Source organism: Podarcis muralis, chromosome 10, assembly GCF_964188315.1.
Source record: "Podarcis muralis chromosome 10, rPodMur119.hap1.1, whole genome shotgun sequence".
Lineage (NCBI taxonomy): Eukaryota > Metazoa > Chordata > Lepidosauria > Squamata > Lacertidae > Podarcis > Podarcis muralis.
Genome location: NC_135664.1, coordinates 1,242,478 through 1,268,853, shown reverse-complemented (window position 1 = coordinate 1,268,853; position 26,376 = coordinate 1,242,478). Strand labels below are relative to the sequence as shown.

The following is a 26,376-nucleotide window of genomic DNA, read 5'->3' as shown; positions in this document are numbered from 1 at the left end:
CGGCGTTTCCATGCGCTCTGGCTTCTGTCATGGTGTTCTCTTGCGCAGTTTAGTCCTGCTGGCCACATGACCTGGAAAGCTGTCTGTGGACAAACGCCGGCTCCCTCGGCCTGAAAAGTGAGATGAGCATCTCATCTCATAGTTGAATTTGACCAGACTTAACCGCCTTTACCTTTACCTTTTTTACCTATCAAAACCATTCAAATTTCACATGTACATTGTTTTCCTTTTAAATCTCCTAATATAGAAGAAAAATGGATGATGTTATCTTGGGAAGTGAACTCTTGCTATGTTATTCAGGAATGTGAGTTTGTGATCTCTCTTTACTCTCTTCCTGATTTCAAAAAGTTTATTGTGAAACAATGTGGTGCTTGCTCCTGCGCAATCTGTGCTGTAGCTTTTATAATGACCTTGCATTTGTTCAGTCCAGTGAGACAATGCATAGTTTATAGATTTAAAGTGATTATGTTTAAAGCTTCTGTTTCAAACTGTGTTTTCCAGACTAATAGCCTTGTTAACACCTACATTTATGGTTGATTATTGCATTCTTTTGCAATACTCTTTTTCCACTTTTTTATAGAATAGTAGAACTTTGGGATTGTGACTGCTCAAATGCAGCTGAGGGTTTGGACTGGTGTGAAAAATGGAATCAATGAGGATTCTCCCATAATAGGGTAGGAATATGAAATAGTCTGCAGGAATCTAGAAACCCATACAGAATCATTCAGATGCTTCTCCCATGGCTTCAGGGAACATTCTGTACAGTGAGAATAACTTTCCTCACCAGTACTAAGTTTTGCAAACTTTTTTGTCTTCCCCTCACAATAAGTATCATCTGTGAGAGCTGCATAATGAAGTCTACACAACATAGAAAAGAAATCTCTAAATGGTACTTTTATTATCCACTTCAACAAATGGTCTTTTTCAAATTCGTACAAATGAATAGTTTCTACATCGGGGGGGGGGGGAGTTTCTTATCAAATTGCCGCTTGAATGAAGTGCACTTGTTTTTCTAGGACATTGTGTTACATTAAGATGGATAAAATAGGAAGTGTCTATGGGATTCTTCAATTCCAAGAATATCTTTATTGAAAATGCAAGTACAAATTAAAGGAGGACGATGATTTGATATTCCAAATTTGGAACTATATTACCAAGCTTATTTAATATCAAATGCTAAATACAGTGGTACCTCGGTTTACGAACTTAATCCATTACGGAAGTCTGTTCTTAAACTGAGGCGCGCTTTCCCTAAAGAGGTCTCCCGCCACCGGTGCCCTTCCACCTTTCGGCTTCCATCCTTACACCAACGTAAAGTTCACAAACCAGGACACTGCTTCTGGTTTTGTGGAGTTCGTAAACCGAATCGTTCGTAAACAGGGCTGTTCTGAAACCGAGGTACCACTGTATTGGAAATCTAAAACCAGTGTAAATTTTCTGACCTGGGCAATTTTACACTATGCATATGCAGCTCCTTCGGTTGGGTGGACAGCAATAGTATCAAAATATGTTAGAACTTGAAACAATTATATCAGTTAGAAAGATATGGAATATAATGTCTCGTAAAAAAAAAATGGATCAAGTTTCCCATGCTAGACTGACTCTGTGGGTTGATGCAACCAGATCCTATTACATTATCATGTTAAAAGGGATATTGTAGAGTTGGAAATAGTTCTGAAAGGGAATGGAGCAACTCCCCTAGGAAGGAGGACTTCAGTGTTTGGGACTTGTTAGTTTAGAGAAAAGGCAAGTAAGAGGTGGCATGGTACAAGTTTATAAAACGAAGCCCGTCCGTCCCCCTTCACTCATAACACTCATGGACATCCAGTGAAGCTGAATGGATTCAGGACAGATAAAGTTATTTCTTCACACAGCACATCCTTAAACGATGGCATTGGCTCCCACCAGAGGCTGTGATGCCCACCAACCAAGATGGCTTTAAAAGAGGATAGGACAAATTCATGGAGGAGGAGAAGGCTATCAATGGCAACTAAACCTGATGACTTTGTTCTGCCTCCACAGTTGGAGGCAGTGATGCCTCTGAATACCAGTTGCTGGAAACCGCAGGAGGGGAGAGGGCTCTTGTTTTTCTGCAGGCAACCCATTGGCCACTGTGGGAACTAGATGCTGGTCTAGATGGGGCATTAAATAACATGTGCTAGAAATAAAGTTTTAATATGGAAAATATAGTTTTTATTTTAAAAAGCCTGTCCCCGCCCTTTCCCCCACTGTTGGGAAGAGGCGGAAGCATTTCATTTAGCCCTTTGTTTCCACAGTGTTTTATGTCTTTATTACAAGTGATCTATGGGGAGCCTTCCAAGTAGGGAGTAGAAGCCATCCCAGAAGAAAGTATTTTAAACTGGTTTGTAACTGACAATCAAATTCAGATAAGGAGGAATGAATTCAGCACCTATATGCTTGGAGAAGCTGTTTCTAACTACCAGGAGAATTTAAGTATTTGTGATGTTTACTTTTTTCAGTCTTTGTTTGGTTTTCATTATGTTGGTTTCGTCATTCCATTAAAGGATTTGTACAGATTGTAAGAACTGCGTCCCCCACTTGGCCTTATCTGCTTACATATCATTAAGCCTAGTTTGATTAATTTTCTCTCATTAGGTAAGAGGAAGGTTATGCTTACTTGACAGATTTCGGAGAATGGGAAAATAGTATGCTGACAGTAAATTATTCAAAACTGGCAGGCTTTGTTTAGGTTTCCACACAATGATTTCACCATCAGGTCTTGGAAGTTTTCACGTCTGGTGACTGGCTAGTTTGTGTCAAAAGAGCAATTTGTGCTTTTGGAATCTTTACCTTTTAACACCATGATACTTTTATGGTTAATTACAGGCTTTGTGGGAACTATGGTAAGGGTGAAAGTAATTTCCTTTTGCATTTTAAGGCATTGTTCTCAGACTCTTTCACTTGGGCTCCCCTTCTAAACTTGTTGCCTTTTCCAGGACTCTCGCATGCCCAATCCTAGTGCCCAGTGACAACACCGGTCCTGAAAGACCTACATTGGCTCCCAGTACATTTCCGAGCACAATTCAAAGTGTTGGTGCTGACCCTGAAAGTCCTCAACGGCCTTGGCCCAGTATCCCTGAAGGAGCATCTCCACCCCCATTGTTCCGCCCGGACACTGAGGTCCAGTGCTGAGGGCCTTCTCGGTGGTGGCGTCCGCCCTGTCGAACGCCCTCCCATCAGATGACAAGGAATAAACAACTACCTGACTTTTAGAAGACACCTGAAGGCAACCCTGTTTAGGGAAGTTTTTAATGTTTGATGTTTTATCTTGTTTTTAATATTCTACTGGGAGCTGCCCAGAGTGGCTGGGGAAACCCAGCCAGAGGGGTGGGGTATAAATATTATTGTTGTTGTTGTTTTGTTGTTGTTGTTGTTGTTGTTGTTGTTGTCCTTTGCATACAGTCTGCTGCTGTTGAAAAATATATGTGGATTGGGTGCAAGGATATTTTGGCTAGGATTCAACTACCCTTCAGTAGAACCTCTGCACAATGACTTTTGGTTGTGCAGCAGGGCTTGCCCTCTTCTCCTTCCCTATGCCCTCCCCCAAACGCCTCTTCGAGGGTCAGGACTAACCCACCCACCCCATAGAACAACTGCCTTAGTGTGAATTCAGTTCCTCTAATTAAGATTATTTTAACAGAACTACACCTGTTTTTTCTCCTCTCCCTCTATGATGCAACAGCTTGCACTGTTTCCTTCCACAGAGGAGAGGAAACTACTGCTAGTTCTCTTATCAGCAGTAGATCACTGCCAGAGTTTATTCCACTCTTTGAGAAGTTGGACTTAAGCTAAAGAGAGGGAAGCAAAGCTTAGAAGACCAAGCTATTAAAAAGTGGAAATTGACAGAAGGCTGGAACCCTGGCAAATTGAATAAAGGTAGTTGGCAAAATGAAGTTAGCATGCAAAATTAGCTATTGAAAGGCAATTTGAGCTTCAGCATATTTTTGTGGAGAAAATGCAGAACTTAAGTACACAGACTGGACTGACTGGATTTCTCTACCAAGATGGGCATATATCTGGATTGACATCATTAGGAGTGTGGCAAATACATATTGGTATTGTCTGTAATCTGATAATAGCAAAAAAATGGAAGTTTTATATAGTCTATACTTACAAATGGGCGCACAATTCAAATTGCTGTTGATGTGCAAAAGGAAAGTGTAAGTTGCTTTCCAGTTATGGTGCATAGATGACTGAGGGGGGAGGATGAAAGCTGCCACACAGGCCTTTCTTCCTCTCCTCCCTCCCAACAAAGCCAGAACCAGCACCCTAAACCAGCCCTGGGCAGGGGAGGGAGGGAGGGAGGGGAGAGGCAGCCAGGAGCAGGAAGGGCACAGCAGTGGGAAGGGGCTCTTGGCAGGAAGGTGCCGGTGCTGGTGGAAGGCCTGCCTTGCTGGCAAAAGCACTTCACACCCTTGTTCGCTTCAAGGGTGGGGAGCTTTCTTTCTTATGTTAGTGGTAAAGCTCAATTCCATTAATAAAAAATAAAATTTAGAACAGAGGTAGACGGGTTGCTGCCATTAATTAGGGGGAAGGTTTTTCTCTTGAATGCAGTTTGTTGCCTTGGACAAGTCAGCCTTGCAGGATTGTTGGAGGATAAGACGATGTGCGACTGCCCCTCTTGGAGGCATTGTGTCTCCTAATGTCAGTTTCTAGGAATTGCAGGTCTGGAGAGTGTTGTTGTGCTCAGGTACTCCTGTGAGCATCTGGTTGGGCACCTTGACACTAGGGCTGCATCTACACAGCTATAAAAAAAAGACTCTGAAGAAAAACATTTTAAAGCTCACAATGGAAAATTTCATATGTTCTGGTTTCAGCTCTACAGTGCCATCTGGTGTCACAGTGCTATAACACATTTAGAACAGTGTTTTGTTTTGTTTTGATTTGATTTGATTTGATTTGATTTGATTAATGTAGCTAAGTCCTTGGATGTTAGACCAGATAGGGCTTTGGCCTGATCCACAAAATGCAGGCAGCAGTGTTAGAAACTCAGATATATAATCTAATCGCCAAATGGCACCTTAAATCTAGGCTGCGGTCACCACAATGGAATGTCTAGGCACCATCCCCCGATGGCATCATCATCATCATCATCATTATTCATTCTGTTTCTATATCACTTTATATTTTAAAGAACAAATCTCAAAGTGTTTTACACTAAAACATCAGTCAAACAATTCAGAATAAAACTGATTCAAGATTCAAGGAAAATATTTCAGATTCTTCTCTAAGCGACATTTTGCTTTCTCCAGTCACCAGCTTGGCACCCAGAGATCTCCACTTGGTCACAATTGGACCTGCCCCAGTCACAAAACACACCTGGCTAATTTCGAACACTGGCAAGAAGGTATGTTTGTCTTAGCACCCCTGAATCCCAGTGGTTATAAGTACATGGGGAGAGGCATAAGATTGCAGTGGGGAATATAGTACTATAATTACTTTGTGGAACTACAATTTTAATTCAATTTCTAGTTAATTACATAATAGCAATGCCTTAGCAGCAATGAGGACAGCACAGCTATATTCCAAGAGTGGTTGCTGATTGGTTTTTGGCAAGCATGATTTCAGCTTTCTGTAGTTTTGCCAAAGGTCTGGCACTAGTACTTTGAAATCTGACAGTGGTGGAAATGGCAATTGTTGACTTTAAAAACAGCAACACCCCCCCCCAATTGGGTGGTGGACTGCAGTTTTGTGGGGGGGGGACTTTAACTAAAAACATGGCTGCTAGTACCTCTCATTCTGTGTCCCTGTTCCCTGTGTATGCTTCATCATTTTTTATTTTTTTTTAAATGAACCAGGGGTGCCAATTGTACCATTATGGGGAAAGGACTTGAAAGGGCATGGTTATTTGTATTGGGTCTGGGGAGGTGTTCCTGAAAGGTTATTATTCTTCTGTATGTTGATTGTAGTAGCTGTACTTTGCATATCTTTTTTTTTAAAAAAAGATATTTATTAAGGTTTTCACAATATTACAAAATGAGAAAAGAAAAAAAGAAAAAATGAAAATGAAAAAACACCAAATAAAAACAGTTAAAAAACAATTCAATCTTTCCATTACTTATTTTTCATTTGCTTGTTTTCCGGACCTCCTCACGCCCCCCTTTTTTGTATTCCAATTCAATTCATTGGTTCAGCAAATCCTTTCATATATTATGACATTAAATTTTTACCTATTAATTATCCATTTTTTCATATTCCTTTATAACATTACAGCATAAAACCACTTTAGTTCAATCAATTTTGCAACATTTAAAAAACCAAAACTTGAAACTTGCGTCTTATTTTTACCAACTTCTCCTAGCCATTATATTCTTACGTAATTCTTTACACATTTTTACTAGAGCCAATTCATCAATTTTATAAAACAATCCTAATAGTAGAAACAATCCCATCTTCATCCAGCGTCCCTTCCTCCTGGTCCCGGGTTTTGTCAGTCCTTATTGTCCCATCGATCTAGCGCATTAACCTGGTAGCCTTGTATCCGAGGCCCTTAAGTCTCTTCCATGTCCCTTCCGCAACTTCTCATCATATTTATAACCGTATTTTCCCTTGTCTCCTGCTTGTTTCATTCGTGGGAACTCCAACTTAACAATGTTTTTAACCCTTCTCGACTGATCGACCCCTTTTCTATAATCCACACTAAACTCCATGTGGTATTCAAGAGCATGTTTCAAAATCCCTCCAAAATTAGGAGCCCCCACAGCCCCAAACATCTCACGGCCCATTGCCAGACTTGAAAAGTCCAAACATCCCTGTATCAGGGGGTCTATCCAGCCCCCCATTTCCAAGCCAAACCAAACTTTTTCTTTCCAAATCTGGCTTTTTCCAAGTTCATTTGTCAAATCCGAAAGCTCATGTTCCTGTTGGGCCACAGCTCCCTCCATCTCTGGCGCCCAAGATTCAGCAACATCCTCTTCCCTCATCTGTTCTGTCAGGGCACACTCCTGATTTAATTCCTAGGTGGGCTCCATATATTTTCCCACTGCCTGTTCAAAATTTCCCACTACCTGTTTAAAATCTCTAATCGAATCAGTCATCAAATCCGTCTTTTCATGTAACTGTTCCAGTAGGGCATTTGTTTTATAGAAAGCACACAACAGAGCTTCTGAGTACATTGTCTTGCAAGGTCAGAAATCTATTCCCACGATTGTAATCTGTAACAGCTGCAGGCTCCCCGGAATTGGTTACAGTTTCACAGTCTCCCTCTAGGGCAGGGGTCTGCAACCTTTAAGACAAAAAGAGCCACTTGGACCCGTTTCTGAAGGAAAAAAACTGGGAGCCACAAAACTCGTCATTATAAAAATAACTTTTTTGTCACTTTTTTATTATTTCTCTGTTTGACCCCTCAGAATTACTCTTCCTCATAGAAATAAACGTTAAATTAACAAGTTACCTTTGTGTGTGTGTGTGTGTTCTTCACTCTCCTTCAAAACAGTGACCAGCGTACATGCCCCCTTTCAATGCAGTGACCAGCGTACATGCCCCTTACAATGTGGCGGGCGGGCGGGAAGTTGACATCGGGACGGTGCGTGACTAATGCATGCACCGCCCCCATGCGATGTCACAGCCAGTACAGTGCCCGCCACAGTGGGGAGTGTCAGGGCGCACAATGCGCCTCCTCCCCTCGCTAGTATCCGCCCTGGAGCCGCGGCAAAGGTGTAAAAGAGCCACATGCGGCTCTCGAGCCGCGGGTTGCAGACCCCTGCTCTAGGGGGAAAACGTCTATTTGTTCTTTCTTTTAAAGACAAGTCTAGCAACAAAGTTTCCTTTTTCAAATATTTTATCAGTATTTGTTCCTTTAAAAAGCGGAGGGGAACGATGGAATCAGTGTTTCTCTTCTTATAACTATCTGTCAAAAACATTGTCTCTGGTCAATGAGCTTCAAAAAAACATCAGTCCTGACACCCCGCTCCAGGATCAGGACAGTGGAAAGTTACTTTACTTTACCCTCACTTCTGCAGGTTTAAACAGTCCGAAAAAATCCCCCCTCTTCTCCTGCTTCCGAAGGGGGTTCAGCAATTTTAAATGATGAAAGTTAATCTTTTACAGGCGATTTTCTGAGCTCTAGTTTGCCATGTCTCTGCTTTAATCTATCTACAAAGAAACAGAAGGCTGACTTCCTGTTTAGACCTTCCCGTTTCAGTGCCAAATTAAGGTAAACTTTTAAGTCCAATTTTCCTTTCTGCTCACAAGTCCTTATTTAAGATCCAATTGTCCAAGTTTAGGTACTCACGGGTGAATATTTAGAAACCAAATTGTCCCAGGAAAAAGGCAGCGCTCTCCGGCAACGGCTGATATACTTTGCATATCAAACTTATTAAAATGGGAAAATTCAGCAGAACAATGAATCCTGCCCAAAGTGCACAGCATAACATTTCTCTGTTTTCAGTACAAACCTGAGTTCAAAATGAGTGGGGAACAGAGTGTTTATGTATGGTACTAGGAATGTAAAAGTTTGATAAAACAGTGTTGCTTTATCTGTATTCCAGGTCTGGGCCTGGTGTCAAAAACACCATGTGGTATATCCTGTCGTTTGCTGACAATTAGCAATCTAATACTAGATTTCTCAATCCCCGAACAAACAGTATCGTAATTTTCTGTCGGCTGCACAATACCAGCAGTACTCTGTCAAAACATACTTTCAAAGATTAACATTAGAAAGGGAACTTGCAGAACAAAGAGCAGGATTGTAGCCAAGCTAGAGGGCTAACTTTTTGCCTTTCTCTGGGTAAAGTAGCACATTGGTATACTTTAGTACAGTTAATAATGCTGATGTAAAAAGCTTTGCTTGGCGTCACTCATGCAAAAAAAAAAAAATTAAAAAAATGTACATAATATTCTATATTTTTCCTCATTTACACAACAAGATGTTTTAAGTCCTGTGGTGTCTTCTATTTCTGAGCCAAATAGTTCTCGACACCAAACAACAACGCTTCAGGCAAACTGCCAAGAATGAGAGTTTCAAAAGTGTTCTAAAGGAGAGGAGCGGTTGAGCACATACTTCACCCATAGGAAGCCGCAGGTTTCCCTCATTGGCATCTATACATGAAAAGGATGTTCTGGAGAGCCATAGCCGGTGCAAGCAGAAATGCTGAGTAAGATGAACCACTGACATGACTCTGCACAGACCTGGTTTTAAAATGGCAATATGCAAGAAGAACTTACCTGTGTGAACTGCCATGTCGCCGGTTTCAGCCAGCTGTGCATGCTTGACCTTCTGGTGTCAGCCTTGGCCATTGATTTCTAGCATGATCAAGCTGTATGTTCATGTTGTTACTTAATGGCAGCTGATGTAGAACACTACATAGCTAAATTTTTCTTGCATTGATAGCATTTAACTGAAAAATATGTACCAAGAGTGAACTGTAGGTTAGGATAATGTGGGCACCCTCCCTTTTCATGACATAGCTGTCAAGTGTCCCTTATTTGAAGGGACAGCCCCTTATTCCAGTGCCATGTCCCGCTGCTGTCCCTTATTGATGGATGTCCCTTAAATGTCCCTTAAATGATGTCCCTTAAATTTCAAAGGAAGCAGCTCCTCTCCCTCCCTCCCTGCCGGCCAGGGAGGAGGGAGGCTCCAACTGTGTTGCTTCACTGTGTTGCTCACCTAATAAGAAGTCTAAGAACGACTGGGGGGGTGGAGCTTGCATGCCTTGTGTGTGGCTAGTTAATGCAAGCTGAGGGGGTTTTTGAATGCTGGACGCCATTTTGTTGCATGTGCTGCTACAAACTGCAGTGCTAAGCCAGGCTGGGGAGCCATCTTAAGCTGAGACTGCATAGGCCTTGTGGTGCATGTGGTTCAGATTCTATTCAGTTGAACCTCTGGTTACAAAGTTGGTTGGACAGTGTTCTCAAAGCTACCCATTCTGAGTTTGACCAGACTGCAGGAGGACAGGAAGACTGGAGTGCCTGGAACAGGTGAGGCTGCAGGTCCCTTATTATGGCTGCTGGTCCCTTATCTTCAAATCTGTAAATTGACAGCTATGCGTACGGATTAGGGTAAACATAAACTTACGATGCTTGAGAAACAAAAAATTAGCCCCCCTTCCAGTTTAGTAGTTGAGGATTAATAGTGTTACTAAAGTTAGGATAAATCTATTTTTAAAAAATGATTATCTATGATACACATGCCTCTTATTTGAAAGAAGAGTATCACATGTATGCAATTTCCTCTTTATTGTGTAAAAATGATTGCAGCTCTTGAGATAAATTTCCTTCTGTATAAAAATAAGGTACCTATACTAAAGCTAATTTGTAGCATGTATGCATGATTGCCATTTTAAAACCTTATTACTGTGAGTACTTCATCAGGTGTAGTTTTAAAAGCTTGGCAATAAATCACAACAAAAGAGTATTTCCAAGGTATGTGCAGCAAATGTTATACCACATCTGAGCATAACTGTCAATCAGATTCTTGTATTCTACAACTCATAATAAAATGAAAATTATGTTTGTCTCTTCCCCTTCCCCTTCAGTGGAAGTGCATAGGCTTCATTGTTTGCCCTGCAGCATATATATTTTTAGACTGAGAATAATAACTAAATTTGGATGTGGGTTGTTTTTTTTAGAACTTCTTTAAATCCTTCAGCATTTCCATATGCCAGGCTTTAAAGTGGTTGAACTGGTTTTTAACACAAGAGTATCCTAGCTTTCAAGTTCCTCAGAGCTGTTTATCAGGCAGCATGTGTTCTGAGCTTTGCACTGTAAAGTTTGAAGGAAAATATTGGTGAAGGGGGCTGCTGTAGCCTAGACAAGATGAGGAAGCACTTTTTGAGGATCATCTTCCTGACTAAACACCTTCTTATGGCAGAATTTTGCTGCACCTTCTTTAAATAAAGTGAAATTCTGAGTTGAGGATTTCTGGTCTGTAAACCACACTTGTTTCATTGTTGCACACTGCATATTTTCTCACTAAGGCTACATGTGCAAAGCTTGTAAACCACTGTGTTAAATTGGCTTTACATTTTGAACTCACCTCCCTAATACTTTTAAAAATGTGCATTGATTTTATTACTTTTTTCCTGTATTGATTAACCTGAAATAACATGGCTTATGTTAGGGTCTACTTCTTTACTTCTTTATCCACTGCTCCCAAAGGTTTTGGATACATTTTGTGTAGAAATATATTTTGTTAAGGAGAATTGGGCTTAGGTGGGTTATCCTTTGTTTAAAATCTTTGGTTTCTGAAATGACTATACTGTCTTCTTTGTGCAAAACAAAACATTGTTTTTAAGCTTGCTGGCTTGTTTGGGGGTTAGTTAGTTTTGGCAGGCGGTAACTTTTTTCCAAAAAAAAAAGTTAGCATTTGAACTCAAAACTGTAATATAGCTAAGACTTTTGGCAGGTTTCCTGAATGAGAAAGCAAAGATAAATTTTGGCTTCAGAGAAAGAAGAGTTAAATTGCTTGTTGCTGAAGCAAAGCAGATCCATTCATTAGTGTTTCAGAGGAAAAACAGTCCAAAATGTCTTCAGTCAAGTTGCTGCCTAACATTGTAAGCATTTTTACATTGGGGGGGGGGGGTATTACACACTAAGAATAAAATAACATTGCCTGACATTTCTACATAATTTGTAAACCCAGCTAAGAAAACATCATTGTTTTCATAAAGTTCTTGGCTAGAAACTATTTTTATATCTAGATGCAGAGAATAGATGTTAGTTATAAGGTGAACAATTTTTGATGCAAGTAATCTTGTGTTTTGGAAAGCCTGGTTTTTGTGTGTGCCAACGTTCACTCTTCTGCAAAATATTACATATATTGGGGATGTACAAAAAGTATTTAGATCAGTTTGTGGCTTTTCTATAGAAGAAAAGCAGATTGTCCTCATGAGGCTGCCCCATGCCGTTTTGTAAAAAGGAAGGTATGATGTCAACAGTGTGAGGGCCAAGTGATGAGGAAAGAGATTAGTCAGCTGAACGTACCTCCACAGATGCTGTCTAAAGGGTACACTCTGTCCCTGGCCACATCCATCACAGATATGCTCTCACTCAGTGAACAGGCGATTTTCACCAGTACTATTCTATCTCGCTTTAAGGGCCTGGTCTGTCCAGCGGGGTGGGGGGGGGGGTGAGGGGAGGAGAGGATGTGTCAGGCACCATTGGGCAAGATGGGAGGAACAGCTGCCAATCCTTGAATGCTTTCTTGTATTCTTCTAGTGGCCGGTCCCTTAGTCATAAATTACTAATAACAGAGCTATCTCTCCTGAACCACAACAGACTGATGACTCTCCAGACTGCATTTCAAAACTTGGCTTGGTCTCTTGTTCCACTGACCCAGCCATGTTTGCTAACCAAATTCTTGACCTTTAATCTTCAAGTGAAGCAAGTCTACCAGTCTAGACGTCACAGCAAACTGTAGAGGGCTTGCAAACCATGGTTTGCAGACTGCTATCAAATCCATGATGTGTCAATTCAGATGTTACCCCCCAAGTCATTTAGTTAGTGAATACTTGGTTGCTATTCCCTTTAAAGCATTGCTGCACATTCTCCAAACTGCTTATGTTTTCATTTGATCTTCTCTTTTAGTATCACAAGATCAACCCTCTCTTAGAAGGGAATTTGCTTCCATTAGCTGCAACTGACACAGAATTCTGTAGCGCACGTTGCTCCAGTTCTGGCTCACCTGGATTGGTGTTTCCTTTCAGACCCAATTCAAGATTATGGCAGTTACCTTTAAAGGGTTGTCTTAGAGCTGTTCCAGTATGTTTTCTTGCCCATTCTTCCTTGTTCTGCACTCTTCTTTTGCAGTTTGGATGTGTCAGTGCTTCTGAATACCAGCTGCTGGAAAAGACAGGAGAGGAAGGGGCTCTTGTGCTTGAATCCTGTTTGAAGGTTTTCCACAAGCATCTGGTGGGCCCTTTGAGAACAGGATGCTGGATTCGATGGGCTATTGGCCTGATCCAGCAGGCTCTTCTTATGTTCTTGAGGCAGGGTGTTTGTTTGTTGGTTTGTTTTTGAGTATTCACCTTGTGGAATTTCCTCCCTAGACAATTCTACTAGGCCTCCTTCCTAACCCTGCTGCTAAGATAAAACCTCCCTCTCACCTCCTTTTTACTATTTTAATTGATCTTATTGTTGTTTAATGCTTAAAATAATCAAAATGTTTTCCCCTGAATTCTGACGACAAACCCCTTGCCTGAAGGGTTACAATCTTAAGGAAATACACAAAGGGGGGAAAAGGATGGGGGTGGCAGTAGTAGTTTATAATAACAGGCTTTAAAATTGAAGCTAGATATGTGAGGTGGTTGATATAGATGTCAATCCCTTTCTATTTGTCAGAAGAATGGTCTGTGTTACTCAGTAAACCAAGGTATGGCTTAGTGAGACTGCCTGTGCTTCTGGAGGGGACCTTTGCAGCCAGTTTGCTCCTCGGGTGTCCTTTGACTCATGAGGATAAAGGGTACACATGAGTTGTATTTTGGACAATACGCTAAGCCAAACCTCAGTGAGGTATGGCACTCAAAAGTACTATGGAGCAGCAAAGAGCTGTGAGCTCCTCTCTGGAATCCGACATGTTTGTGTAGTCTCACTAGGACAGTTGGGCTCACTGCATCATGCACAGCAGCTGGATTTTTTTACCTTGTTCTGAGTATATGAAATGCATCTAATGTTGCTTATAACTTTGCAGTGAGACTCATTGAAGATTCAAGGTTTTTTCCCTTTATGGTTTTTCCTATAAACCTTCTGGGGCCAATTTTCTAGGTATCGTCTCATCAGACTGAAAGTTGTATGCTGAACATATCAACTTTGGCCTTCTTCACTATGTCAAATGTTTGCAAACTTGATTTAGTAACCAAAAATTTTCTTGTTAAATTTGCATACTGCACTTCATCCATAGATCTCAGAGTAGTTTACAACATAATAATTAGAATATAAAAGCTTGAAATACATAATAAAAAATGAGCAAAACCAAACCAATAATCCCTCCCTCCCACAACATTGGATGTCAATTGGCCAAAGGCCTGTGTTCACCTGGCACCTAAAGGTGTATAGTGAAGGTGCCAGCTAAACCTCCTTAGGAGGAGCATTGCACAAACAGGGAGCCACTGCAGAAAAGACTCGTTCTTATGTTGCCACCCTCTGGACCTCTCATAGGGGAGGCACATGGAGAAGGGCAACAGAGGTTTTCAGGGAGGGAAGTGTGATGAACAGGGTGACATTTCAGCTCAAACATTGGGATAATAGAAATGATTTAACAATGCACACAGCATCCTATTGGCCAGTACCCCAGCCTATCAGGAGCCAAATTTAGCACTCACTATTTTCACTGCAAAGAGGCTATGGAAAACTCTGCGCACAGTATTTTTTTAATTGTGGCAGCCTTTCAAATGATAGCTTAACCTGCAAGGCCAGGAAGAAATCCAAAAAGGGCAGGGTAGGAAAACTGAAGCAAGCAAAGCAGAACAGCCAAAAAACCCCTCCAAAACAGCAAAAATCCAACAAGGTAAGAATTGCCAGAGCAAGGCAAGCACCTTGAAGAGTTGGACCAGATCAACAAGTGTTGGCGGCTGTGGCAAGCTGGACTGCGACATGTCTGATGATCCGTGTGATACAGAAAGCTTGGAAGAACCTGAGCCATCCTGCCATGCGAGGAAGCCGAAAACATCTCGTTCTTGCCGGGCTGGGCTGGTATTCCCTGTAAGCCGCATTGAAAGATTCCTCCGGAAGGGAGACTACGCAGAGCGCATTGGATCAGGATCGTCTGTGTACATGGCTGCAGTGCTTCAGTACCTGACCTATGACATTATGGATATAGCTGGGAACATTGCTAAAAATGACCACAAGCGCCGAATTGCCCCCCGGCACTTACAGAGAGCCATCAGTGATGATGCTGAGCTCCACTCTCTGCTTGGAGGGATCACCTTCCCCCAGGGGAACACCCTGCCCAAGACTAAGTCCACCGCATCAACCAGGAGGGGGAAGGGCAAGAAATCTGGCAAGGCCGTCAGAGCTCAAAATGTTGTTACTGCGTAAGCAAGGGTAATGCTGTTTTTCTGGACTTGAGATTGAGTCTTTAGTACTCAGCAACATGGTCTAATAAAAGCTGATCTGACCATTCCTTTTGCTGTGTGAATGTTTTTCTTTCCATGTGAGTTAGCCAGGCAATTATCATTGAGCTGGCTATTATTTTGATAGGACTTCAAGGACTTCATGTTTTGTACAGCAAAAGCGTGTTACTTAGACCTAAAATGTAGGGTACACCCTAGTGTGAAGCAAGAATCCAGCATCTGGTTGCTTTTCGATTCTGACATCTATGGCTTCATTGTGAGGTTGACACTTTTTCATTGCTTTTTATAGTTCCATTTCAGAACTGTAAATAAAAGAAGTATGAAAGCCTGTTCAGGCATCAGAGCCAAAATTCTTCCTAAATACAATTGGAACCTCCCCACAATCACACCACATAGGAAGAAAGTAGTATCTGATCAGTACCCTGTTTGTGTGAATCTGGTGGTTTCCTGAAACTACAATAAAAAGGTAAAGGTACCCCTGCCCGTACGGGCCAGTCTTGCCAGACTCTAGGGTTGTGCGCTCATCTCACTCTATAGGCCGGGAGCCAGCGCTGTCCACAGACACTTCCGGGTCATGTGGCCAGCGTGACGAAGCTGCTCTGGCGAGCCAGCACCAGCGCAGCACACGGAAATGCTGTTTACCTTTCCGCTTTTAAAGCGGTACCTATTTATCTACTTGCACTTAGGGGTGCTTTCGAACTGCTAGGTGGGCAGGCGCTGGGACCGAACGACGGGAGCGCACCCTGCCGCGGGGATTCGAACCGCCGACCATGCAATCGGCAAGTCCTAGGCGCTGAGGTTTAACCCACAGCGCCACCCGCGACCCGAAACTACAATAGAAAACATTAATTCTTCCCAATACTCTTGAAAAAATAGAGTTGGATCATGAATGTCAAGCAGATACTTCACTTAAAATCAGATGGTGTTAAGAACATGTGTTACTCTCACCTATTTCCATAATGAGGTGACAGGGTAGATGCTCAGGATTCCTCTCTAGTAATGTCTGGGCCATGATAATGTATGTTGAAAACAAAGTCCCACTTGCCTTGAGTGCTGCTGCCTGTACATGAGTCCAGTTATGGCCAGAACATTCTTCCCTTTGTGCCAGAGTTCTAAAGAATGTGGTTGATCAGATAGGCTCTTCTGATTGCATCTTCACTTCAGAGGGAACATTTAACCCTAAACTTCACATTTTTCCTGGATTAAGCTGGTAGGCACTGGGCATTCTGTGCTAAGACTTTAAGCCTAAGAATGGCATTTTAAAAAATTGAATTAAATGAGCCATCTGCTCCATTAGTTTGCCGTCTGGGGTTTCCTTTTCCTTTTCTTCTGAATTGTGATGATTTGGGGTGTCCTGAGGTACCGACCAGTGTGATGAGCCAAACAGCTTTTGAAATGCTCCAGGATGGGTTGAAAGGAATAGATGTTCTGAAAGAAGGAAAGATTGTGAGGATCCTTTTTGGATGCTTTGGCATCTAGAGACCTACCTGTCTCTTTGTTAATACTCCTCAGGATGGGAAAGTGCTGGACCTTGAACTGGTGCCAAACAAAGTGCTGTAGCCAGTAGGTATGTGTCAGGGCCGCCTCAGGTCCCAGCTCACAAGAGACCAACGCCAAGTCCACTTTATTTACAAAAGTCTTTATTGAAGTACATTGTTTGTTCCACAGCCGAGGCGCGCAGCCCCACGTCTGTTACGCTTAGACCGCTGAAGTCCCCTCTGAATCAGTCCCGCCCTCTACACCAGTTTAAGAGGCTTGTGCTAGTCCACCTCTTCCTGTCCTTCCTTTTCCGCAGGGTCTTTCTGCCCCCCTGGGTTCCTTCCCTCCTGCTTTCCCCTGACGCTGAGTCCCCAGACGCCTGCTCCCCCCTCCTCCGTGCTTTGGGACCAGGCTCCTCCTCCGGGCTCTCCGCATTTCCGCGCGCCTCCACATTTGAACTTGGCGCGCGTTCGCTACCCCTGACCTTCCTCTTGACAGTTATACTACTCTCTGTACTACTCTCCGCCCCTTCCGGCAGGACGTCTTGCCCCGATCTCCTTCCCCTGTCTGCTTCCTGCTCTGCTCCGTGTGTCACACTGGGAACTCCACCCTCTTCACTCCGTTCCAGCTGGGAAGCCGGCCCCGATCTCCCACTCCCACTCGGGGTTTCCCTGCTGCTCCCCTGCTCCTGACGAGTCCCCCCTGTGGCTCCCCTTGGCCTGACCAGGGGCGCCCCCTTTTGGGAATCCTCCGATTCACTTGAGAGACTCATGGAAGCCCTCAAGTCATTGTCATCCTCCTCCTCCTCGTTCCTGGATTCTTCCCCCTCGCTCTCAGTCTCCTCCCTCATCTGTGCCTCTCTCCCTGAACCCCTGACATCCATCCCCCCTCGAAGCCCCCCCTTCCCCCCTCCTGCCCGTCGGGCGCAGGTTTTGGGAGCTGCGTCTGCGGGGGTAGATGCTGGATACAGTTCGTCAACTTCGATCTCCTCTGCTTCCAGCTCAGTGTATGTGTGCTCGAACTCAGGGTCGTCTCCCAAGGTGTTCTCGGTCTCCTCTCCCATTGTTACTTCGTCCGGTGCTGTTGGCCAAGGCCCCTCCCTCCACCTCCTGCGCCAGTCCTCCTCTGGTTGCTCGTCCCACCAATACGAGGGTTCCGTCTCCACCCCCGAGCACGATCCCCTGGGGGGGCTCGACTCTGGCGTTCCCTCCTCCGTGGAAGAAAACCCCCGGAAAGTGCTGGCTGAAAGTGTGGGCATCAAAGGCCAGTCGTCAAAGTACTCTGCTGGCATGGGCCTGTGTGGGAAAAGAGCATGGAACTCGTCCTTGAGAAGAGGCTCATCCAAAGCGTAGTCCGGCACCCAACTGTTGGCGCTGGCTGGGGTACCCTCTCTGGCGAGAAAATATTCTACTCCCTCTTCCCCCCATCTCGAGTCCAGAATCTCTGTGACCTCGTTGATTGGTTCGGCCCTAGGTGACCTCCCCCTCTTGGGTGACTCTCTGCGTGGTTCTGGTGCCGTCCCTGGCTCCTGAAATTTGTGTGGGGCCTTGTAGGGGGTGAGCACCGACCTATGAAAGACCGGGTGCATTCTGGAACCTTCGGGGAGGGCCAGTCGAAACGCTACGGGATTGATCCTGGCCTCAACTTGGTATGGCCCTAGCTGCCTGTGTCCTAGCTTCTTCTTAGCTAACGACTTGGCCAGCACCGCTTGGGCCGCTAACCATACCCAGTCCCCCACCTGGATGTCTTCTCCCGCCCTCCTGTGTTTGTCCGCTTGCACCTTATAGGCTTGCTTAGCTAGCTCCAAATGTCTCCGCAGCTCCTCGTGCACCTCTTGCAGTTCTGCTGCGAAATGGTCGGCCCCCTGCGGCGCCCCCTCCCCCGTCGTTACGAGCCCCGGGAAGGTTCTGGGATGTCGTCCATTGTTAGCGAAGAACGGCGTCACCCCCGTCGACGCGTGCTTCGTGTTGTTGTAGGCAAACTCAGCCATCGGCAGGTAATCCACCCAAGCTGCGGGTCGCTGATTGGCGTAACATCTCAGGTACTGCTGCATGATAGCGTTGACCCTCTCTGCTTGGCCGTTGGTCTGCGGATGTCTCGCCGACGATAGGTTGATTTTGACGTGCAGGATACCTAGGAGCTTCTGCCAGAAACTGGAAACAAACTGGCGCCCCCTGTCAGACAGAATGGACCGTGGCAGCCCATGCACCTTGAACACGTGGTCGATGAAGAGTTTGGCGGTCTGTTCCGCTGTCGCCACCTTCGCGCAAGGAATGAAGTGCGCCATCTTGGTGAACAGGTCCACAACCATCAGTACTGCCGTCTTGCCTCGGGAGCTGGGCAGATCAGTAACAAAGTCCAGCGCTACCCGCTCCCACGGTTGCAGTGGCGTCTCCAGCGGTTCCAATAGTCCGGCTGGCTTCTGGTGCACTGGCTTGGACCTTTGACAGGTGTCACATCTGGCGACGTAATCCGCGACCTCTCCTCGCATTTGGGGCCACCAAAAGTCCCTGGCTACCAGTTCCGCTGTCTTCTCCTTGCCGAAATGGCCCGCGCTGGGTGCGTCGTGCAACTGGTGCAGAACCTTTGCGCGTAGATCGTCCCCTGGCACGTAGAGGGCACCTTTGCGAGTTAACAGCCTGTCGCGTATCTGGAACTCGTCGTCTCTCGTTGTACCTCTGCGCAGCTCTTCCATCTTGGATTGTGCAAACTGATCCGTCTGCAGTGCGCGTCGCACCGCGTCCAGGTCGACGGCGACTGAAGCGCACGCCCACGCCTGCGGTGCGAAAATGTGCTTGGCTGCTACTGTTGCCACTTCCTCGAGATATTGCGGTTTCCTTGAGAGCGCATCGGCTATGATATTGGAGTCTCCTGGGATGTACTCTATTCGGAAGTCGAAATCCGCGAAGAATTCCGCCCAGCGCATGTGCCTCTGGCTCTGGAGCTTCGCCGTGCGCCAATACTCTAAGTTCTTGTGGTCTGTGCGGACCTGCACGGTGTGCTTGGCTCCTATGAGGAAGTGCCGCCACGCTTTGAAAGCCGCGTGAATGGCCAACAACTCCCTGTCCCAGATGGTGTAGTTCTGTTCCGCCTTGCTGAGCTTCCGGGAGTAGAAAGCACAGGGCCTCCAGTGCCCTTGCGGATCTTCCTGCAAAAGGACGGCCCCACCGCTCTGTCTGATGCGTCCGTCTCGACCCGCATGGGCCTGCCAGGATTCACGTGCAGCAGCTGTTCCTCGGAGGCGAAGAGGCTTTTAAGCTTCTGAAAAGAGCGCTCCGCCTGGTCCGTCCAAGTGAACTTCTTCTTCTTGGAACTGAGAGTGTCCGTGATTGCTGCTGTCTCCTTCGCGAAACCCCTGATGAACTTGCGGTAAAAGTTGGCGAAACCGATGAACCTCTGGACCTCCTTCCGATTGCGCGGGCTCTTCCAGTCCAACACCGCGCGGACCTTGGCGCTGTCCATGGCCAGCCCCTTGTCAGACAGCTTGTAGCCCAGGAAATCCACCTCCGTCACATCGAACTGGCACTTCTCCAACTTGGCATAGAGTCTGTGTTCCTGTAGTCTCTGCAGGACCTCCTTTACGTCTCTCTCGTGAGCCTCCGGCGATTCTGAGAAGATCAGGATGTCGTCGAGGAAGCACACGCACTTCTTGTAGAGGAGTCCCGCTAGCACGTGATGCATAAAGGCTTGGAAGCAGTGGGATCCATTTTGGAGACCAAAAGGCATAACTCTGTATTCATACGTGCCCAGAGGCGTGAACATGGCCGTCTTCCACTCATCGCCCTCACGCATGCGTATGAGATTGTACGCTCCGCGCAAATCCAACTTGGTGAAGATCCTCCCCTTACGCACGGTTGCTAGGAGGTCGTCAATCTTGGGCATGGGAAAGGCCTTGGGCTTTGTCATCGAGTTTATGGCCCGGTAGTCCACAATGAGTCTCTTTTGGGGCGTGTCCTTTTTCTTCACAAGAAACACAGGACTGCCCCCCACCGCTCTGGATTCCCGAATGAATCCGCGCTTCAAATTGTGCTCTATGAACTCCCTGAGTTCTTGCATCTCATCTTCAGACATGGAATACAGTTTTGCAGTCGGCAGCTTCGCCCCCGGCAACAGGTCAATCGCACAGTCGTAAGGTCTGTGGGGTGGCAGCTGGTCAGCTTCCTTCTCGCAGAAAACCTCCAAAAATCCCTCGTACTTGCGGGGTACTGCCTGCACCATGCCTAGTTGCAGTTGCTTCCCAGCTTCCTCCCCTTGGCTGAACTGGATGCAATGTTGAGCACAGTACGATGAGGAAAAGGTGATCTGTCGCTGGTACCACGCCACTGCTGGACTGTGTCTCTCTAGCCAGCTCATGCCTAACACTATAGGCGTGTCTGATAGGCGGGTGACGTTGAAGCTAATGACTTCTCGATGATTTCCAATCTGCATCACCATGGGAGGCGTCTGTTGCACAACTTGCCCTCCTAGCAATTTTCTGCCACCTACCGTGACTACGTTCAGGGGCGTCGTGGCTGGCAGAAGCACTATGCGATGCTGCTTGACGAACTGCACCCCCACAAAGTCCGCGTTGCTCCCAGAGTCGATTGTAATGGGGACTTCCAGGGTGGTTTCATTCGGCAACTGGAGTGTTGCAGTGAGCTGCACCGCTGGCTTGGGAGGTAAGGGGTCTGTGTGCTGCAAAATCGCTGGGGACTGCTCTACAGACTCGCCTGGCTGAGCCCCAGCATCGCTGTCTCCAGCCAGGCACTGTCGTTTCCCCGAAACTGCTCCTCATGAAGTACGTCTGCTGCGACCGTTGCTAAAGCTGCAGTGTGTCTCTGGAACCTCTGGGGACACTCTTTAGCCATGTGCTGTGCACTATCACAGATGTAACATTTCCTGTTCCCTCTAGGAGGCTTCTCCTTGACTGCACCGGACGTTGGGGCTCTGCCTGCTGTTTGAGCTCTAGCACCGCCAAGCTCCATTGGTTCCTCCCCCTGCCGCATTAGAGGCGAAGGATGCGCCTGGCCGAACTCCCTGGGGATAAAAGGAGGTGCCCTCGCTGGCGCACGCACCTGGCGCCCTTCCTCATTGTGCCAAGGACGTTCTTCGTGTCGTATTCCAATCGCAAGAGCCCTCTGTACTACGTCTGCTAGGGTTTGAGGTCTGTCACAACTGGCCAATTCATCTTTTATGGAGCTGTGGAGTCCCTCCCAGAACAAATCTCTCACTGGTTTGGAGTCTTTCTCCCAGCCCAATACAGTCAGCAATGCAAAAAAGCGCGAATGGTACTGACGCACAGTGGCTTTGCCTTGTCTGAGTCCGTGCATCTGTTGGCGCGCAACATCAACATCCACGGTGGACTGGAAACAAGCGTCCATCGCTTTAATAAATTCATCAGAATCGCGGCGGGCAGGACCATCTTCACGCCACAAATTGCGCAGCCACGCTCTGGCGTCTCCATGCAAATGAGACACAATAAAACCCACTTTCTCCTCCTCATCTTTAAAGTCATTGAGAAGCAAATGCAGTGCATACAGGACGTCTGCTCTGAAACTGGGGTAGTGCTTCAGGTTCCCATCGAAGGGGGCTACTAAATTTCCTCCCCGCCTTCCGAGTCCGATTCCCTCTGATCTGGACCCCGGGAACCCCTCTTTGCACGCACGTTCCCACCTGGTTTGCAGATCGTGGCATCGCGCCTCTGCTTCTTCACTCTTCTTCTGGGAGACCACTACCGCAGTGGAAAGCTCGGAGACTGCGTTCCGTAGTGCTGTCAACTGTTCTTCCGCACTCATGGTTGCCACACTTCGTGAGCTTTGCAAAAAAAAAAATTGTGTTCTTTTTGAGAGGGGACTTACTGTCAGGGCCGCCTCAGGTCCCAGCTCACAAGAGACCAACGCCAAGTCCACTTTATTTACAAAAGTCTTTATTGAAGTACATTGTTTGTTCCACAGCCGAGGCGCGCAGCCCCACGTCTGTTACACTTAGACCGCTGAAGTCCCCTCTGAATCAGTCCCGCCTCTACACCAGTTTAAGAGGCTTGTGCTAGTCCACCTCTTCCTGTCCTTCCTTTTCCGCAGGGTCTTTCTGCCCCCCTGGGTTCCTTCCCTCCTGCTTTCCCCTGACGCTGAGTCCCCAGACGCCTGCTCCCCCCTCCTCCGTGCTTTGGGACCAGGCTCCTCCTCCGGGCTCTCCGCATTTCCGCGCGCCTCCACATTTGAACTTGGCGCGCGTTCGCTACCCCTGACCTTCCTCTTCACAGTTATACTACTCTCTGTACTACTCTCCGCCCCTTCCGGCAGGACGTCTTGCCCCGATCTCCTTCCCCTGTCTGCTTCCTGCTCTGCTCCGTGTGTCACACTGGGAACTCCACCCTCTTCACTCCGTTCTGGCTGGGAAGCCGGCCCCGATCTCCCACTCCCACTCGGGGTTTCCCTGCTGCTCCCCTGCTCCTGACGAGTCCCCCCTGTGGCTCCCCTTGGCCTGACCAGGGGCGCCCCCTTTTGGGAATCCTCCGATTCACTTGAGAGACTCATGGAAGCCCTCAAGTCATTGTCATCCTCCTCCTCCTCGTTCCTGGATTCTTCCCCCTCGCTCTCAGTCTCCTCCCTCATCTGTGCCTCTCTCCCTGAACCCCTGACAGTATGGATGGATCAATCAATCAATCAATGTATTTCTGTTCTGAGTCAATTTCACCTGTGCTGAATCATAAGTTCATTTTGTTCCATTAAACACACACACACACACACACACACACACACACACACACACACACGGCATTTCAATTGTATGCATATGTATTTGCCCCCCCCAAATGCACATTTTTTCATGTGGTCCAATCCATCTTCAATCCATATGAGATTTATATTTGTGCAATTTTAAAAACTGAAACAGCACCACAGAATTAAAAAATGTGTAATCCAATTTATAGCTGTGTTCCAAACCGCATATATGTTTAGGGCCAGCAAATTGGATCACTTCACTTCAGATTGTGAAATGAACGGATTTGCTCACATCTACCAGCCAGCTATTCATGAGAGAGTTAATCAGTGGATTGCCTACCATTGCTGTTAGAAAGAAAATAAAATAAGACATGTTGTTTAGCTCTCTAGGCTACCGATGAAGATGAGGAAAGCATAGGAGTGATGTCCATCCAACATTGGTTATATTCAGAAAACAGATCATAAGAGATAAAGAAGAAATAAGGAAGGCGTAGCCTTGGTTTGTAAAATCCAGTTCAGATACAAGTGGTATTTGTTGGACTTAAGCTGGAAAGTTTCACCCCTCAACGATGGCCTGCTATTAGGGGTGGGGGCAAGGAATGTGCACAAAATGGAGAAAGAGAAAATCAGGAGACTCAATCATGTGACTGTACTAAAAAGACAAGGGTTATTTTGGATAAAATATTACTTCCTTGGAGGTTGTTCTGGTTTTTTACTTAAGATTACTTAAAGCAGATTGGTTGCCTCATCATACTCTTTGAGCTTTAGCTGAGGTTTTATTTTTATAATTCACTGCGGGAAAAGGGGAGGATTGTGGTTTTTCATTGCACAAATGGCTATACTGAGTGTTTGCTTTTCTGTGGGGTTAGCAGTTCTGGATTAAATGCTTGTGGGCTGATCAACACAATGTATCCACCCATGTGCAATATGTGGGACTCCTGTTAGTTATTGGAGGTGCAATTGTTTGAAGAAGGGCCTCCACAAGAGTTTTGTGTACTCATGTGCTGGCAGTGTTCGGTAATTACCATAAGTCTTCAGTTTAATCTGATATATGCTGCCCAAATTATTGGTTTCTTCCATTTTAGAATATGGGGTCACCTCATTTCACCCCTTGACATTGAGCAGGTCTTTAGTGCAACAGAGGCATGTTTGCTTTTCTGCCCACTGCAAGGGTAAAGGGGCCCATAAAGGACTTTAGTATTGAACACTCTGTATCTTTCATGCAGTGGACAGGGTCAAGTGAACTATGGTTCTTCACACAAGCCTTAGCATATGAAAGCTTGTGTAAGCAATGTGATAATAATAGTGAAAGGGACACGGGTGGCGCTGTGGTCTAAACCACTGAGCCTCTTGGGCTTGCCAGTTGGAAGGTCAACAGTTCAAATCCCTGCGACGGGGTGAGTGCCCGTTGCTCAGTCCCTGCTCCTGCCAACCTAGCAATTCGAAAGCACGTCAAAGTGCAAGTAGATAAACAGGCTGTGGCGGGAAGGTAAGCAGCGTTTCCATGCGCTGCTCTGGTTCGCCAGAAGCGGCTTTGTCATGCTGGCCACAAGACCTGGAAGCTGTCTGCAGGCAAACATCGGCTCCCTCAGCCAATAAAGCGAGATGAGCACCGCAACCCCAGAGTCATTCGCGACTGGACCTAACGGTCAGGGGTATTTTTACCTTTAATAATAGTGAATTGTGAAAATTCATTGCTGGCCACTTGTTAATGTTGATTTATTCACTGCTGCTGTCAACATGGGTGGGTAGTGTTCTGTGCACAACATTTCCTTAATCTGCTTTTGGTAAATATAATCTGGTTTTGATTTTTTTATTGACATTTCATGTGTTCACACAGCCACTAGAGAAATCTTTCTGTACCCATTTGAAGAAGAAAAGGATATAGGATGTTTTATTTCCGCTTGATTTTGGTATTGTACCTACTGCTTGTACTTGCACATTCCTATGCACATTCCATTGGGCAATGGTGTTATTAGCCTAAACATATACATTGCACAAGGCTAAATTCACCCAGGCCTCAATTCTGAGGCTTTGCAATCATAACTTAACAGGCAGTTCTTCACATACCCAATTGAATCCAACTAGAAATTTAAATGTTGGCATCAGCAGAACATAAAAGTAAATTACTGGAATGATATTTTTCTCTGCTTTCTGACAGGTCAGTTATAACAAACTTTATGAAAGCTGCTCCGCCAAAGCAGCCACATCCCCTTGTGGGTTCTTGTTCTTCTTAAAAAGCAAAGACATTTGGACAACCCAGACAAGAATTTCAAAAAGAATGGGGAAAGTGCAGAGATTACTTTACCAAACAGTGACCCAAAATATAAACCTGGACCTGTTTCAATTAATTTCTACAGGAGACTTTGCAGTTTTTAAAGTCATAACTAGGAAAAATTGTAATACAGTCATACCTCGGGTTACAAACACTTCAGGTTGCGTTTTTTCAGGTTACGGATGCGCCAAAACCCGGAAGTACCAGAACGGGTTACTTCCGGGTTTCAGTGGTTGCGCATGCGCAGAAGTGCTAAATCGCGCTTTGCGCATGCGCAGAATCTCCGAATGGCAACCTGCGCGTGTGCAGACGCGCCGCTGCGGGTTGCGAATGCTGCAGGTTGCGAACGTGCCTCGCGCACAAATTACGTTCACAACCGGAGCGTCCACTGTAATCACATATAAAAGAAACAGTGTACAAGAAGTAAATAAGGAGGACATTTACAGGATAAAGGAAGTCTTTTATTTTTATGTTTGTTTTCTTTATGTAAGGGGATAGGAGTTTAAATTTTATAATTAAATTGTCAGTGGTGGTGGGTTTGTTTGTATGTATGAGTTGTTGTGGACTATGTTGTAAATAAATTATTTTTAAAAATATTTTAAAAATAAAGCAAATACATTTCTTTCCTTTTTAACTACTGTGTGGAAATCACTGTAGATTAATCTCTGGTGCTAACGCGTGTTTTAAGAAGTCTAGTTTATGGCTACAATCCAAAGACCTGCTTCATATATGACCAAGAGATTGGCAATTATGCCCAGGGAAATTGACTTCTTTTAAGCAATTTGTGCTTCTCCCATATCACAAAACGGCTGTAGACCAGGGTGGATAAAAATCAATGATCAGATTTTTTAAAAATTTAAATTGGATTTTTAAAAATTTAAATTGGATTTTT

General features: G+C 45.4%; 2 protein-coding genes across 5 annotated transcripts in view; both read left to right on the top strand.

Annotated features, from left to right (window-relative positions):
* Nucleotides 1-26,376, top strand: part of RASSF8 (Ras association domain family member 8) — a 129,692-nt gene that overhangs the window by 80,126 nt on the left and 23,190 nt on the right. The window contains exons 2-3 of one of the 4 annotated variants that reach the window (XM_077935657.1): nucleotides 2,958-3,897; nucleotides 5,274-5,368. The exons of 2 other annotated variants lie outside the window; for them this stretch is intronic. The gene's annotated coding sequence lies outside the window, so the exon portion shown is untranslated. The remainder of the gene's footprint in view (nucleotides 1-2,957; nucleotides 3,898-5,273; nucleotides 5,369-26,376) is intronic. One more of the 4 variants, XM_028747598.2, reaches the window with a different exon arrangement.
* On the top strand, nucleotides 14,551-14,994 carry LOC114605908 (histone H2A-like). Its single transcript, XM_028747600.2, has one exon. It carries the CDS (start codon nucleotides 14,551-14,553, stop codon nucleotides 14,992-14,994), a length of 444 nt encoding a protein of 147 aa, XP_028603433.2.

Coding starts and splice junctions, on each gene's coding strand:
- LOC114605908 (XM_028747600.2), top strand. CDS start 14,551: ATGTCTGATGATCCGTGTGATACAGAAAGCTTGGAAGAACCTGAGCCA.